The following is a 15,850-nucleotide window of genomic DNA, read 5'->3' on the forward strand; positions in this document are numbered from 1 at the left end:
TAAAACTGGAAACACTTATCTCCCTCACTAGCTTTAAGCACCAGCTGTCAGAGCAGCTCATAGATCACTGCACCTGTACATAGCCCATCTATAATTTAGCCCAAACAACTACCTCTTCCACTACTGTATTTATTTAGCTCCTTTGCACTCCATTATTTCTATTTCTACTTTGCACTCCATTATTTCTATTTCTACTTTGCACTATCTTCCACTGCAAATCTAGCATTCCAGTGTTTTACTTGCTATATTGTATTTACTTCGCCACCATGGCCTTTTTTTGCCTTAACCTCCCTTATCTCACCTCATTTGCTCACTTTGTATATAGACTTATTTTTCTACTGTATTATTGACTGTATGTTTGTTTTACTCCATGTGTAACTCTGTGTTGTTGTATGTGTCAAACTGCTTGCTTTAGCTTGGTTAGGTCGCAATTGTAAATGAGAACTTGTTCTCAACTTGCCTACCTGGTTAAATAAAGGTTCAATAAATAAAAAAATACAATTCATTTTTTCAAGCAAAGTGTAAGGAAGTTGTACTCCAGTGTAGTAGGTGGCGGTAATACAACATTTATTGGATGCCAACTGCGCTTAAACCTCATCGAAGAAGAATACATTTCCTCCACATTCTTTCTGGTTTGTGGATCATGATGGCTGCCGCCTTGAGAGGAAGCCTTGTAACATTGGCCAAGGTGAGTCGGTAGATTATGTTTACAGCCATCAAATTGTGGACAAAGTGTTTCGTGTGGCGTAAAACTTTTCGTATGTGTTATTGATGACTACCAATGTTTTGTTAGGGGAATTTATATTAAGCAGTTTATAACGTTAGTCACCAATGGTAATGCGACAGGCTAATGTCCATAGCTGGCTAGCTCCTAGTACTGGTACAGCCAGAAAGCTAATGTTAGTTATCATAGCTACGATACGGCTAGTCGGTTACCTACCAAGCTAATTAAGATACGCAGCCAGGTTGAAATTGTATGGATGTCGCATTCACATGCCATTGAATGTTGTCACTAACGTTAACCAGCAATCTAACAACGTATCAGTGAACAACCTGCTAACGGATTGATACCTCATGGTTATCAGCATCAGACCACAGCTTCAGTTATGCTGGGCATACACTAGTAACGTTACACGATTTGTAACATTTGAACAACTTCCATCCATCTTCAAACCCAGGACGTGGGTGCTCACGTTACGCTAAGATGATAACCTAGTCTAGTTCACCCCCCTGCGTTTTCTTAGTTGTCAGAGGGAAAAAATTCCTAAATGCAAACTGAGCTGCTTTTATTAGTATGTAGCAACATAGAGTCAGAGGCTCAGAATATGGACTTAATTTCATAATATTAATTCATATATTTTTGGTGGAGTTAGTTTTGCATGGCCCGTGCCCCATGTGGGTGGAGGTTTTACTTAAGGACCAATGGAATTGTCTAAAATTAATGAACGCTGCTCATCCGTGGCACCGGGCCATGGAAAATGAACTCGCCCATTGAAAAGGCAGCCGCGTTCTCCACAGCCCCACTAATCTGTCTTCTATCACCTCTGTCCACACGGTGGGTGTTGTCGCTATTCTCTTCGCTATCATTGTTTTGGTCTCAAATACTGAGTGCTCATTGGCTATTGGCAGCGGTCCTTGCCCAATCGCTTCGAAACACTGCTCATAGCGCAAGATACATGACCAAGACTTCTGACATGTCAGAAAATTATCTGGACATCCATCAGGGGTCTAGAAAATGGAACAGCCATCGTCGGTGCGTCTTTAACCAAAGTCAAACTAAGCGAGTCCCGACATACTGATCCTAGCCCAAGTTCATAGGATTTCACCTCGACCATGAAAATTAGTCTGGGACTGCATAAACGTGGCAAAATCGTGTAGTGTATGTCTGGCATATTAGGTTAGTAGGTTAAACCCAGGGGTGAAATTAAGTCAGTACAGTTATGGACCAGTACAAAACAAGTATTGGGGTAATGCAGTACCGGTAAAACATGAGCCTATCACAGTTAAAACGGATTCCAAGAACTGTAGGCTATTAAGCTATTTATCATTACCGCATTTCAGTCGCATGAAAAATGTGCAAATGGACTTAAATGTGCTGAGTAGGTGTATAGCAGTAGGTTACTCCCATGTAATTAGCCTAATTTTGGCGGCTTCCTAAGTAAACTGACACGTTTTTTTGGTGTTTTTTTGTTGGTCATCTTCAATGAACCTCCTCAGCAGCCTCACATGTCGTTATTAACATACTTTACTGTCACAACAACAAATTATTTGCATAATACTTATTCTGCCACTAATTTCTTACCCGACCTGCTAACACAGACAGTATACTACCGTAAGCTGATGTTAGCTGGCTGGCTAGCGAGATAAATTAATCTAATTTGCTACTCTTAGATATGTCATGTAACTATATTTCAACGATTTCACTGAGTTACAGTTCATATAAGAAGATCAGTCAATTAAAAAAATTCATTAGATGCAAATCTATGGATTTCACATGACTGGGAATACAGATATGCATCTGTTGGTAACAGACAGCTTAAAAATAAAGGTAGGATTGTGGATCAGAGAACCAGTCAGTATCTGGTGTGACCACCATTTGCCTCACGCAGCATGAAACATCTCCTTCGCATAGTTGTTCAGACTATTGATTGTGGCCTGTGGAATGTTGTCTGACTCTTCATCAATGGCTGCCCGAAGTTGCTGAATTTTGGCGAGAACTGGAACACGCTGTCATGCACGTTGATCCAGAGCATCCCAAACATGCTCAATGTCTGACATATCTGGTGAGTATACAGGCCATGGAAGAATGGGGACATTTTCAGCTTTCAGGAATTGTGTACAGATCCTTGCGACATGTGGCTGTGCATTATCATGCTGAAACATAAGGTCATGACGGCAGATGAATGGCACAACAATGGGCCTCAGGATCTCGTCACGGTATCTCTGTTTATTCAAATTGCCATCGATTTAAAATGAAATTGTGTTCGTTGTCCGTAGCTTATGCCAAACCCCGCCGCCACCATGGGGAACCCTGTTCACAATGTTGACATCAGCAAACCTCTCGTCCACACGACCCCATACACGTGGCCAGCGGTTGTGAGGCTGGTTGGACGTGCTGCCAAATTCTCTAAAATGACGTTGAAGGCGTCTTATGGTAGAGGATTGAATATTATATTCTCTGGCAACAGTTCCGGTGGACATTTACTGCAGTCAGCATGCCAATCGCACGCTCCCTTAACTTGCGGCATTCTGTTGTCATGACTACTGCACATTTTAGTGGCCTTTTATTGCCCCCAGCACAAGGTGCACCTGTTGAATAATGATGCTGTTTAATCAGCTTGTTGATGTGCCACACCTGTCAAGGGGATGGATTATCTTGACAAAGGAGAAATTATCACTAACAGGGATGTAACCAAATTTGTGCACACAATTTGAGAGAGAGGAGCTTTTTGTGCATATGGAAAATATCAGGGATCTTTTAGTTCAGCTCATGAAACCACTGCTTTACATGTCGTTTTATATTTTTGTTCTAAGTATTTAGAAAAGTTGATTCTTGTTGGCTTGCCTATACAGTGCATTTGGAAAGTATTCAGGACCTATGACTTTTTCCACATTTTGTTACGTTACAGCCTTATTCTAAAATGGATTTAAAAAATGTAAAAAAGAAAATGAACTACCATATTTACATAAGTATTCAGACCCTTTGCTATGAGACTCGAAATTGAGCTCAGGAGCATCCTGTTTCCATTGATCATCCTTGATGTTTCTACAACTTCATTGGAGTCCACCTGTGGTACATTCAGTTGATTGGACATGATTTGGAAAGGCAATAATCTGTCTTTATAAGGTCCCACAGTTGACAGTGCATGTCAGAGCAAAAACTAAGCCATGAGGACAAAGGAAATGTCCGTAGAGCTTCGAAACAGGATTGTGTTGGCACAGATCTGGGGAAGGGTACCAAAACATTTCTGCAGCACTGAAGGTCCTCAAGAACACAATGGCCTCCATCAATCTTAAATGGAAAAAGTTTGGAACCACCAAGAACCCGATGGTCACTGACAGAGCTACAGATTTCCTCTGTGGAGATTGGAGAACCTCCCAGAAGGACAACCATCTCTGCAGCATTCCACCAATCAGGCCTTTATGGTAGAGTGGCCAGACGGAAGCCACTCCTCAGAAAAAGGCACATGACAGCTCGCTTGGAGTTTGCCAAAAGGCATCTTAAGGACTCTGACCATGACAAACAAGATTGAACTACTATTTGGCCTGAATGTCAAGTTTCACATCTGGAGGAAATCTGGCACCATCCCTACAGTGAAGCATAGTGGTGGCAGCATCATGCTGTGGGGATGTTTTCCTTGACGAAAACCTGCTCCAGAGCGCTCAGGTCCTCAGACTGGTTCACTTTCCAACAGGACAAAGACCCTAACTTCAAAGATAAAGCAGAAGTGGCTTCGGGACAAGTCTCTGAATGTCCTTGAGTGGCCCAGCCAAAGCCCGTACTTGAACCTGATCGAACATCTCTGGAGAGACCTGAAAATAGCTGTGCAGTGACGCTCCTCATCCAACCTGACAGAACTTGAGAAGATCTGCAGAGAAGAATGGGAGAAACTCCTCAAATACAGGTGTGCCAAGCTTGTAGCGTCATACCCAAGAAGACTCGAGGCTGTAATCACTACCAAAGGTGCTTCAACAAAGTACTGAGTAAAGGGTCTGAAAAGTTATGTAAATATGATGTTTGAAATTTTATTTTATACATTTGCAAAAAAATCTAAACCCGTTTTTGCTTTGTCATTATGGGGTATTGTGTGTGTATATTGAGGAAAAAAATAATTTCATCCATTTTCTAATAATACTGTAATGTAACAAAATGTGGAAAAAGTCAAGGGGTCTGAATACTTTCCAAATGCTCTGTATGTCCTTTCAACTTGCCGGAGACCAGCTGGGGAGACAACCCTGCCAAATGTCCCAAAGTAGCCTATTGCCATATCTACACCTACTTGGTGGAATCTCCAGTTTTGCATACATTTCCAAATGTAGAAGAATATTATAGTTGTTATTTCGACAGATACAGATCACTAGTCCTTACTGCAAGTTAATTAGCAAGCGTTCCGCAATACACATACTGTAGCTAGTTGGATACAAACAAGTGTGACCAACTTACCGGTGATGCAGTGCTTCGAACACACATGTAATAAGTAACCGGAGCCCACAGCTTTACTTCATCACACCGTAATAGCCTGAAATCAAGAGGTTCGTCTAACCTGGTCCTTGGGCAGTTGATTAAACCTGATTTGGTGGTCTTTTTCACCTATTGTTCAAACAAAATGGTACACAACAGCTTTCCGACATTGTAAAAGCAGGGTTAGCTAGCTAGTTAAAGTCTGTTGTAATAGTCTGATAATCGTGACGTACACTCCACGTGACAGTCTCTGTTCATGCCAACATTTTTACATTTAGAGTGAAAGTGTGTTTAGGTATGATGTAGTTTACATTTACATTTTAGTCATTTAGCAGACGCTCTTATCCAGAGCGACTTACAGCAGTGAATGCATACATTTCATAGATTTTTTTTTCTGTGCTGGCCCCCCGTGGGAATCGAACCCACAACCCTGGTGTTGCAAACACCATGCTCTACCAACTGAGCTACAGGGAAGGCTGTTGATAATGACGATACGAAAGTATGTATAAAATGACCAACCAAGCATATCCAAAATGTTTATAGAAAGATTTATAAAGAAAGAATATAGCCACTGGCAGATAAGACACATTAGCTAAAACGACAACCAGACCTTCTGATTATGCTTACTTTCTACAGTGGACCTAATTAAGTTTTGTGTCCTGGTCTAGGGCCTTACTGGCACTGGTCCGCGGTGGCAGCAGCTGGCTGCCCGATCCCTCAATATGACCTCCAGTCTGAGTGGGCCTGAGGCACCCCCGGCCCGCGCCGACGCCACATTCAAAGTCACCATGGTGCCCGGGGACGGAGTAGGACCTGAACTGATGACTGCCGTCAAGGAGGTGTTCAAGGTATGTACATTATGGTGGCTCCACTGTCACTCCAGGTCAGCCTTGAGAAAATGCGACAGAGTGCAGATTGGTGTGGATGTGTCGTCCCTCTGTTGACATATAGCGGACTCATCTCCTTAGCACATTCTCCTCCAGGTATGCTATTACTTAGGCCTCCACCCCACCTCACCCCCATGCTTGTGACCCTGTCTCAGCAGTCAATGCACACATTATGTGGCCCATGTGGGAATGGAATTCACTATTGCCAGCACCATGCGCCAAGCATGCTCTGAGCTCAATCCAATACTTTCTGTGTTCATTGATAACTGAATATGCAAGACTAATTCATAATGTTTATAGTCCATTCAAATCAAATAACATTTTATTTGTCACACGCGCCAAATACAACCGATGTAGACCTTACCATGAAATGCTTACTTACCAACAATGTAGTTCAAGAAATGGAGTTAAGAAAAGTAACACAATAACAATAATGAGGCTATATACAGGGGGTACCGGTACCAAGTCAATGTGCGGGGCTACAGGTTATTCGAGGTAATTTGTACATGTAGGTAGGGGTAACGTGACTATGCATAGATAATAAACAGTGAGTAGCAGCAGTGTAAAAACAAAGGGGGTGGGGGGGTCAATGTAAATAGTCCGGGTGGCCATCTTTGATTAATTGTTCAGCAGTCTTATGGCTTGGTGGTAGAAGCCTTTTGGACCTAGACTTGGCGCTCCGGTACTACTTGCCGTGCGGTAGCAGAGAAAACACTCTATTACTTGGGTGACTGGAGTCTTCGATAATTTTTTGGGGGGCCTGCCTTCATTCGCTCACTTCCTTAATTTATTCATCCATCCTCGATATGTCCATCCTGTTTCTCGTCCCCTTGTCTTATCTCCTTGGTTCTACCCTTAACCCTGCCTTTCTCTTTCCTTCCTTCCCTCCATCTCTCTCCAGGCGGGCGACGTCCCAGTGGAGTTTGAGGAGTTCCACCTAAGTGAGGTGCAGCACATGGACAGCGACGAGAAGCTGGAGCAGGTGTTGGTCTCCATGAAGACCAACAGGGTGGCCATGAAAGGTAACTAACTTGTCTCCTCTGTGGGGGATTTGCTTCCTCTTGTCTGCTTTTACCATATCGGTGTGTTCTGACTGAGTGTTTTTCTTTTCTCCGTGTGTGCAGGAAAGATTAACACCCCCATGGAGTTCAAAGGGGAGCTGGCTGGCTTTGAGATGAAAATTAGGTAAGGCCATATTAGATCGAGCGCTAGCATGAATCCAACACAATAAATTAATATTGTTATGAGAACTCTTAGTGTGTGGCTGGCTGTCCTTATTAGTGAGCCTCTCCCTCCTGTGCTCTGCTCAGGCGTAGGCTGGACTTGTTTGCAAATGTGGTACACGTGAACAGCCTGCCCGGCTATAGCACCCGCCACAACAACCTGGACCTGGTCATCATCCGAGAGCAGACTGAGGGAGAGTACAGCTCTCTGGAGCACGAGGTACATCACCACACACTGCCACAACGAATGAGTGTGTTGGTTTCAGCTCGACTAGGGTGTTAGGTGGGTGAAGTTTGCCCATTTTATGACCATTTCATTGGTCCTAAAGGGAAATTGGCCACTCACTGGCTAGCTAAAACTAGTTGACCCAGTCCTCATTGAAATCTAACCATGTTTTAGTTTGTTGTATGGGTAATACACAAATCTTTACATGAAATCATCTATCACAACTAGTGTTGGGGTAACGTGTTTCAGAAGTAATGCATTACAGTAATAATATTACTTTTGAGTAACAGAGTAATATAACATTACTTTTCAAGTTTGAGTAATAATATTAGTTACTTTAAGTAAAGCGGGCGCTACTTTTTTTCCATTAAAACGTTAAGAAAAATGTATAGAATTCCACTTGAATTTACAATGCAGCTGTGCTGCTGCTGGCAACCGTTTGGGTCTCACGGTGCGTCCCGTTCAGATGGTTAAGCATTGCAGCTGTACTACCATTACTGTACCTCAATTCCACCTCGCAAAGTTTGCACTTCTCATTTAACTTCTAAAAGTACCATTTCACTTTCTCTGCCATTTTTCCTACTGTTAACAATGATGACGTGGTGGAGAATAGATTCCAAAATAATTGGTTCGTTGACTCCCGGTATCGACTCCCATTTATGAGTGTTAAGATTCTATTCCGCCAGCAATTGACTCGTAAGATTCAGTATTTTTTGGAATGGAGGACACTGATTAGTTGGTGTACTTCAGAGAACACAAACACTCGCATCTTTCATGGCGAGCTAGCGAGGGTGGAGAGAGAGGGGAGGTGCACAGTATAGGAAGGTCGGCCACCAGGCAGCCAGTCAGAACCGTGCACTAGACCTATAGAGGCGAGCCAAAGCTGTCTCTCGCAATGAAATGCTGTACCTCGCCATCGTAACGTTAAGGATCCCAATTTAATTTCAACATTCACACTGCTAAAAGCCAGTTTATGCTTGATCCGAAAATGTGGGCGGAGGCTTGGTATTGGAGGGTTTAACGCAATTGCAGAGCCTCCGGAGGCATGCAGAGGCCAAATCAAGCTCCAGTCCGCATCGCCGTGTGCCTGTGTACACCGGGCAGAAAATGACCACATTTAAGCACTCCAACACCATGGTCAAACCAACCATGGTCAGATGGAAGTGTGTCCTGGTCTGAACTCTGTGCCTTCTGCCTCTCAGAGCGTGCCTGGAGTGATCGAATGTCTGAAGATCATCACTAGGGAGAAGTCTCGGCGCATCGCCAAGTTTGCCTTCGACTACGCCACCAAGAAGGGTCGCAGCAAGGTCACGGCGGTCCACAAGGCCAACATCATGTGAGTCTCGCTGCCAAATAAGCAACCTAATTTTAAAGGCTTCTACACATCTATCCAACTACAGCCAACCCAACTGTTTATGTAGGGCTTGACATTAACACTTGCCCTCTTGTCCGGGACAAGTAAAAAAAATATATAATTGTGGAGCAAGCAGTATATAGATTTTAAGTTGTTTGAATGGACAAGTAGAAAGAAAATTCACACAATCACTATCAAACAATTACTCTGATCAGATTTTCCTCTGGAGACAATGTTGCACACTGTTTTCCCTATCTCTGCAAAGCGCATGAGTAGAATTATTGAATTGCATTGAGGTACAAGGGTTTTTTAATCACCGGCGGTCGCGAGATGCACTTTTGAGATCAAACCCAGAGGCGGGTTGTTGATAGTCCTTGCTAGTTAGTGAGTTATTTGCTCAGATGCAGCTACTTTTTGGTCAGCAAACAGGGTTTGTACAGTCATGTACCGTTGCTCGAGGAGAGAGCCAATTGAAACCATATAGCCTAGTCTTCCTAGTTGTCTTTTTAGGGAACTACGGCGGCAGGAAGCCTAGTGGTTAGAGCTGAAAGGTTGCTGGTTCAAATACCCGAGCCGACATCTATTTAGCTATTAGCATGTATAAATGCTGTTAAAGAGAGGGGAGTCTCAGCTAGTCTGAGTATACATTTTTTTTCTCGACACTCAATATTGAGGAAATACCACCATTTTACAGAGTATGTATTGAGATGATGCGCAGGTGGAGCGGAGCACGCCATTTGCGGTGAATACATCAAGTAGCCTATTCGGCCTGCCAATGGGGGGGAAAAATAAATAAACAATTTGTTGGACATTGAATTTACTCTTAGATCAATTACATGGCTATCTAGCAACAATATATTTACGGTTAGAAATCTAGCTAATGTGTTTTGAATTCCCACTTCCTCAGGTGGTGAATTATGTAGCATATAGCCTAGGCCAATATGCCAAAATAATTTATAAAGATGCAGAAATCTGCTCATTCTGGATCCTATTGTTGCACATCAAAATATTCAACATGCATTCCCTGAACATGTTAGACGAAATGGCTAACTTCTTTCATGTCTTACTTGGCGCTGGAAAAAGTCAGACTAGAGCCCTGCCACTAATGGAAAGCAACTGCATAAAAAAAAAAAAAGAAGGTATTTATCGTTATTGACCAAAATGGGTTAATACTGTGATTACTTTTTGTCCTGATTCTCTGTATGATGATGATAAATGTTATTTTGTAAAGTGGTTCCTTGCATCATACAACACAATTTTCAGGCACCTTTTTGGTGCATGGTGTTAGACTTTTTTTTTTGTGTGTGTTGTGAAGCGACTGGAGCCTTCAGACAAAAATCTGTCCTACTTGCCCGAATGACAGGTGTAAAAAAAATAATATATATATAAAAAAAAAAATGTCAAGCCCTGCTAAGGATGGTGGACGTAGGTGGTCCCGAATCAACACGTGGAATCAGAAACGCACACACAGTGTTTGTGTCGCTGTTAATTATTTTTTTTTAAATTCAAATGGCTTTAGGTACATTACAGCGCAAGGAACTAGGGCACCATTGCACTGACATGTACATTCTACATTTTGATTTTGTCTCCTTCTGTCTTTCTACAGGAAGCTTGCAGATGGCCTGTTCCTACAGTGCTGTGCCGAGGTGGCAGAGCTGTATCCCAAGATCAAATATGAGAACATTATCATAGACAACTGTTGCATGCAGGTATGCCTCGCTCTCTCTCTTGCGCTCTCTGTCTCTCTCTCTGTCTCTCACTCAAATATGCACCCTCTTTCTGTAGCTGGTCCAGAACCCATACCAGTTTGACGTGCTGGTGATGCCCAACCTTTATGGCAACATCATTGACAACCTGGCCGCTGGGCTGGTCGGCGGGGCAGGAGTGGTGCCAGGAGAGAGCTACAGCGCCGAGTACGCCGTGTTTGAGACCGTGAGTGTCTGTCTGCCTGAGATCCATCTTAACCAGTCAGCTGCGATCATACACTTGCTACATTAGACGTTCAACCGTCAGTATAGTGCGACAATAAGCATGTGTAAAATAGCCTGAAAATAAACATTTCCTCTCCTTCTTAGGGAGCGCGGCACCCCTTTGCCCAGGCTGTAGGCAGGAACATCGCCAACCCCACGGCCATGCTGCTCAGCGCTGCCAACATGCTCCATCACCTCAAGTGAGTGGGCACGGCTTCCAATGAGACGTGTGTGTGTGTTTGTGCGCACACAATCTCAACTGACAATGTTTTGTGTTACAGCCTGGAATACCACTCCAATATGGTGTCAGATGCTGTCAGGAAGGTCATCAAACAGGGGAAGGTAAGAATCTGTGTGTGTAACTATTGTATCAACATCCTATTCAATCTTATTGGTTTGTGTGCATGCACGTGTGTGTTGGTCTAAACGCATACAGTGTATGACTAATTCTAAAGTTGAATGGTTGTGTTCTTGCAACATAACATATTTGTCCATGCATTTTGGGGGTCAATTCAAAAACAAAAAATGTATAGCTAAAAAGTGTAAAGACACATACTCTGATCCAAACATCAATTCGTGACTCTCAAATTGCATTTAGCCATGAAGTTACACCTAACAATCGATAACCCATATCCATGTGTGTGTGAGAGAGCCTTTTGATTATGCATGTCGACGTGGGTGGGTGGCGTCGTATACACCCCTCTGTGTGTGAGTCCTGCTAAACATTGTCCTTGTTTTTAGCCGGCACAGTGAGGTGACGGAACATAGCTCTGTAACCATAGAAACTGCCTGGTAACAAAGATCCTACTAACTGTGGTGTGCGTCCCAGCCCTTATTTGCACTAATAGCAGCAGCACTAACCCTAACTAATACCATGGTTCTTAGGCAGCACATGGGTCAACACACCATTGCGCTAAGGTATGGCTCTGTCATGTCAGCCATGGCACAGAAGGTGTCCTTTTGCAGAAGGAGTGTAGGGGAATGATTTCTGTTCGACAGAACGGCCGTTGTGGGCAAAGTGCGATATTTCAATTTGAGTGTTGGAAGGACGGGTTATCTGAAGGTGTGAAGTATAGTGTTTGTCAGTCCACTACTGTCTGAAGTACCCTCCCCTTTTCCATCTCCTTTGCTCCTCCTCTTCCCCTGTCCCTGTGTGTGTGTGTGTGTGTGGGTGTGTGTGTCCCAGGTGCGGACGCGAGACCTGGGCGGTTACAGCACGACCGGGGACTTTGTGCAAGCCGTTGTGGGGAACCTCCGCCACCGACCCGTGTACTAAAGAAGTCCCGATTCCCCTGAACGCCCTGGCCTTTACTGTAAACTGGACCGCCAACCAAATATAATCTGGATATATTGAACCCAATATCGCCATATTCCCTAATAACTTTACCCCACTAATGTTTTGGATCACTTTCCCACTAAACTAACACTTACGTCACTCTTGGCAGCGCTCTCCTCCGCTTTCTTTTCATATTCCTCTTTACGCGCTCGGTGTATCCTTTATTACGTTGCTCTTGCTCAAATTAAAAAATTATTGGCCAAAGCAAATAAAGCAGATAATTATCTTTTTTGGGGTTTTTACCAAATCGTCCATTTATGGTGTGGCCTTCTATTTTCTCCCGGTCTTTTCCTTGCTGAACCCTTTCTCCAACTGAGCACCCCCTGCTTGGTGCTGTTTCCTGCTTTTCTCTTTTCCTCCATGTCAGCCTGTTCTTTTGTACTACCTCTGCTGTTGGCTGCACTCTTCTATAAGCTGTTCTAGAATCTTCTCTGTTTTGTCTGCTCTACTAACTCCCTATAGTCTACTTTCTATTTGTCAGCTAACTCTCTTTACCTCCACTCCAATTCTTCCTCCTCTCTCTCTAAGCTGTTTCATTGTCTCTGCTGTGGACAAGCATATGATTTTATATTACATTGATCTCCACTAGTCCAGCCTCGCAATCCATACTGGTTGGGCCGTGTGTTATTCAGCAGTATTGGTCAAGCAGGTTTCGAGCCACAAGGACAATTCACCAATCCCAAAGCGAGTGAGAAATCTCTACCACAGCACTGTATCAATGGATATCTGGCCTGCCATTTCACAGTCCTGAGTCGTGCCAGGCATATGCAGTACATCGTTCATAACCCTTTGACTCTATGTGCAGACTTTCCTTGGCTTGGACTAAGGCTATCGTGGTAGCATATGCGTAGACTACCGTAGCTGTAGACTTCCGGTCATTGCGCTAGTTACCATTGGCTCTTGAAACTACCTCTAACTACCTTCATTCTGTACACAGAGACAAAAATGGTATCCATGAGTTCATCTGACTCTGGGTAAGTAGAAAAACAGTTTAACTGCCAGAATCTTGCAGTATCCTTTTTTAACTGGCCTTTTCAATCACAACCTTAATTACGCGCACAGTCGCGTCCAGACTGATTTAGTTGCCGTAATAATTTTTTTTTTTAAATGCACTGGTTTCCACTGAGTCATCATAAACATGGACGTTTCTCACGAACATATTTCAGCACCACTGTCTTAAAGGAGGCAGGATGTAGAGGTCATTCCTGAGAAGGGTGAACATTTTCAGAATTTCCAATCAAATATTTTGATATTGTTGCGTTAGCAGGGATGCTAACAAGTTACCAAAAGGTGAACTTGGCTAACTGTAGCTAGCTTCATAGAACCTTTTTATTGATCCATTGTCGCTCAGCTGCATACTCTAGTCATCACTAGTTACTAAAATAAAAATGTCTTAATATTCTGTCCACTGTGTATGCTGTAAAACACACATAATGTGTATCGTAGAGGTCACTATCTTGGTAGCTTTTTGCTGGAGTTGTGACCTTGGAGAGCCATCGTGTTTGGCTGTTCAGTCAGGCTAAGCTCTTTCATCATTACATTTGCAAACGAACAAGCCACTGTAACTCGAGCCTACGACCAGCCTTGCCCGAGTTCACTCTGGCTTTGTACTTTGTGCCAAAACCAATATATAATTTAATGGAGTTATGTTGATGATCTCAGTGGTAGCATTTCTACTAGAGACTCAGACTGGCATGTGTCAGTCAGTCATTGGGACTTTAAATGTATTGGCGTATGTCATTAAGTGGTAAGGTATTATAAATGCTTCAAAGTGCTGTTCTGGGCACATAAATGTTTTTATTTATAATGGTTATGGCTATAGGACTGTGGTTGTAATATTGGATCTTTGAAATAAAACTTTTCCTGTTCCCTAACTGTTACAATGGCTGATGGACATTTTTGTTGTATTTAAATATAATCATGGTCAAATACTGAAGAATAAAAGATGGGGAAATGTGTGTGTTGGCCTGTTTTCTCAACAACAACAAAATGTAATCAAAGGTGTGATTTTAAAACTCGCATTGTTTCGTTTTCCAGGCGTAGGATGAGTGGTGCAGCATCTGTTGAAAGACCAACATAGACTACGCTAGCAATAAATGTAGATTACGGAGTCATCCATTCTTATTTAGTATGTTTGGTCATTAACTATTTTATGAGTAAATACATAAGACCATGGACTTGAGTTGCTTCAACATAAGCTAATATTCCTCTGCCCTATTAATGTGTGTCTGAGTTTGGCGGTGAAAAAGGCTCTCTTACACTAGTCATGTTTTGTGTGTGTATATATTTGTGAGGACCATTGTCTTTCCTGAATGAACCAGGGCCTAGTTTCCCAAAGGATGAGCAGCCTTAAGCTGCTTTCTGGGGAAACTGGGTCCGTGTGTGTGTGTGTGTGTGACACTGCTCTTTTATTTGTGGCAGGTGCGCACAGGAGACCTGGGGGGCTATGCCACAAGCGACGAGTTCACAAGAGCTGTCATCGCCAACCTAGCCATCTGAGCTATCCTCTTGAACGCACACTTTCATTATTTTACTCCTTTCAAACTAGTCTCTCTGCATTGACCACTCAAACAGCTGCGCAACAGATTAAATCCTCCCGACCCATGCTCAACAACATGCTAACACCCATAGACTCAAACGCATACAAACCCAGAGGAGTATACATGAAATATGTAAAATACGCACAATGAAATTGACCGGTTCCATAAATGAGAAGCCAATATGGGGACGACACCTTCAGTCTTGTGAACGGTACCAAAATAAATGTTTTCCCGTTCAACAATAGTTGTATAGAACTTGTAAGTCACATTCCACATTCTCTACCAGAGTGGTGTTCTTCAATGAATGGGCCTTGTTTAGATATTCAAACAAGATACATGTACTATATCAGTATAGTATTTTATTTATTCACTACAAGTGTTATATGCATTATTGACTTGTTCATTCATAATTAGTAATAAACATATTCCTATATCTGATACTTTGCTGTGTGGAAAATCAATTTTAACAAAATGTGTTGTAATTTAATATATTGACTGATAATGTAAATCTTGCAAACATTTTAAAGTAATCTGGAAGTTCCAGAAATGGATACCATTTACAGAAAAAAAGCTGATTGGGACAGTGCTGTTTTCCGTCTTAGAACTTTGAAGTTGTCAGAGAAACATTTACATCCTAGTACAGGGGTACTCAACTCTTACCCTGAGTCTTCTGTTGTACCAGATAATTAATTGCACACACCTGATGTCAGGGCTAAATCAGTCCCCGACTAGAGGGGAACAATTTTTTTTAAATGCGGTGGAACTGGCTTCGCGGTCCAGAGTTAAGTGTGAGAGTTTTAGTAAAGCCTCTTGCGGTGGTTCACCCACCAACCATGGTCCTATTAGAGTGTAAAGGCTTTTGTTTTAGCACTACACCTGATTCAACTTATCAATTGAGCATAAAGTCTCAAGACCTTGATGAGTTGAATCTGGTGTGGTAGTGCTGGGCTCAGTGGGCTGGAGCAAAAGGCTGCACCCACTAACAGGACCAGGGTTAGTGACCACCACTAGCCTATCTTGACAGCAAGTGGCTGTTGTCAACTAAATGGGATTGTGTGCCCAGGCAGTATATATATAAGCCTGTACAATATTAGTTGTTTAAACAGACAGCCAAATGCTGATATTATTTTTC

General features: G+C 42.7%; 1 protein-coding gene across 2 annotated transcripts; it reads left to right on the forward strand.

Annotated features, from left to right (window-relative positions):
• Positions 1–581: 581 nt before the first annotated feature.
• On the forward strand, positions 582–15,156 carry idh3b (isocitrate dehydrogenase (NAD(+)) 3 non-catalytic subunit beta). Of its 2 annotated transcripts, none has more exons than XM_082959037.1 (11): positions 582–688; positions 5,851–6,030; positions 6,971–7,091; positions 7,194–7,254; positions 7,380–7,512; positions 8,721–8,854; positions 10,479–10,581; positions 10,658–10,804; positions 10,948–11,042; positions 11,124–11,184; positions 14,600–15,156. In XM_082959037.1, exons 1-11 carry the CDS (start codon positions 644–646, stop codon positions 14,675–14,677), a joined length of 1,158 nt encoding a protein of 385 aa, XP_082815163.1. In that variant the 5' UTR covers positions 582–643; the 3' UTR covers positions 14,678–15,156. The 2 variants fall into 2 exon arrangements, with proteins under 2 accessions (XP_082815163.1, XP_082815162.1); XM_082959036.1 differs by lacking the exon at positions 14,600–15,156 and adding an exon at positions 12,029–12,409.
• The last annotated feature ends 694 nt before the right edge of the window (positions 15,157–15,850 follow it).

The sequence above is a fragment of the Salmo salar genome, chromosome 12 (assembly GCF_965601325.2).
Source record: "Salmo salar chromosome 12, fSalSal1, whole genome shotgun sequence".
Taxonomy (NCBI): Eukaryota; Metazoa; Chordata; class Actinopteri; order Salmoniformes; family Salmonidae; genus Salmo; species Salmo salar.

What these genes read in the sequence shown, in the direction of transcription:
- idh3b (XM_082959036.1), top strand. Translation starts at nt 644, where the DNA reads ATGATGGCTGCCGCCTTGAGAGGAAGCCTTGTAACATTGGCCAAG. An exon ending in GCCTTGTAACATTGGCCAAG is followed by an intron (nt 689 to 5,850) that starts GTGAGTCGGTAG and finishes GTCCTGGTCTAG; the next exon opens with GGCCTTACTGGCACTGGTCC. An exon ending in AGGTCATCAAACAGGGGAAG is followed by an intron (nt 11,185 to 12,028) that starts GTAAGAATCTGT and finishes TGTGTGTCCCAG; the next exon opens with GTGCGGACGCGAGACCTGGG.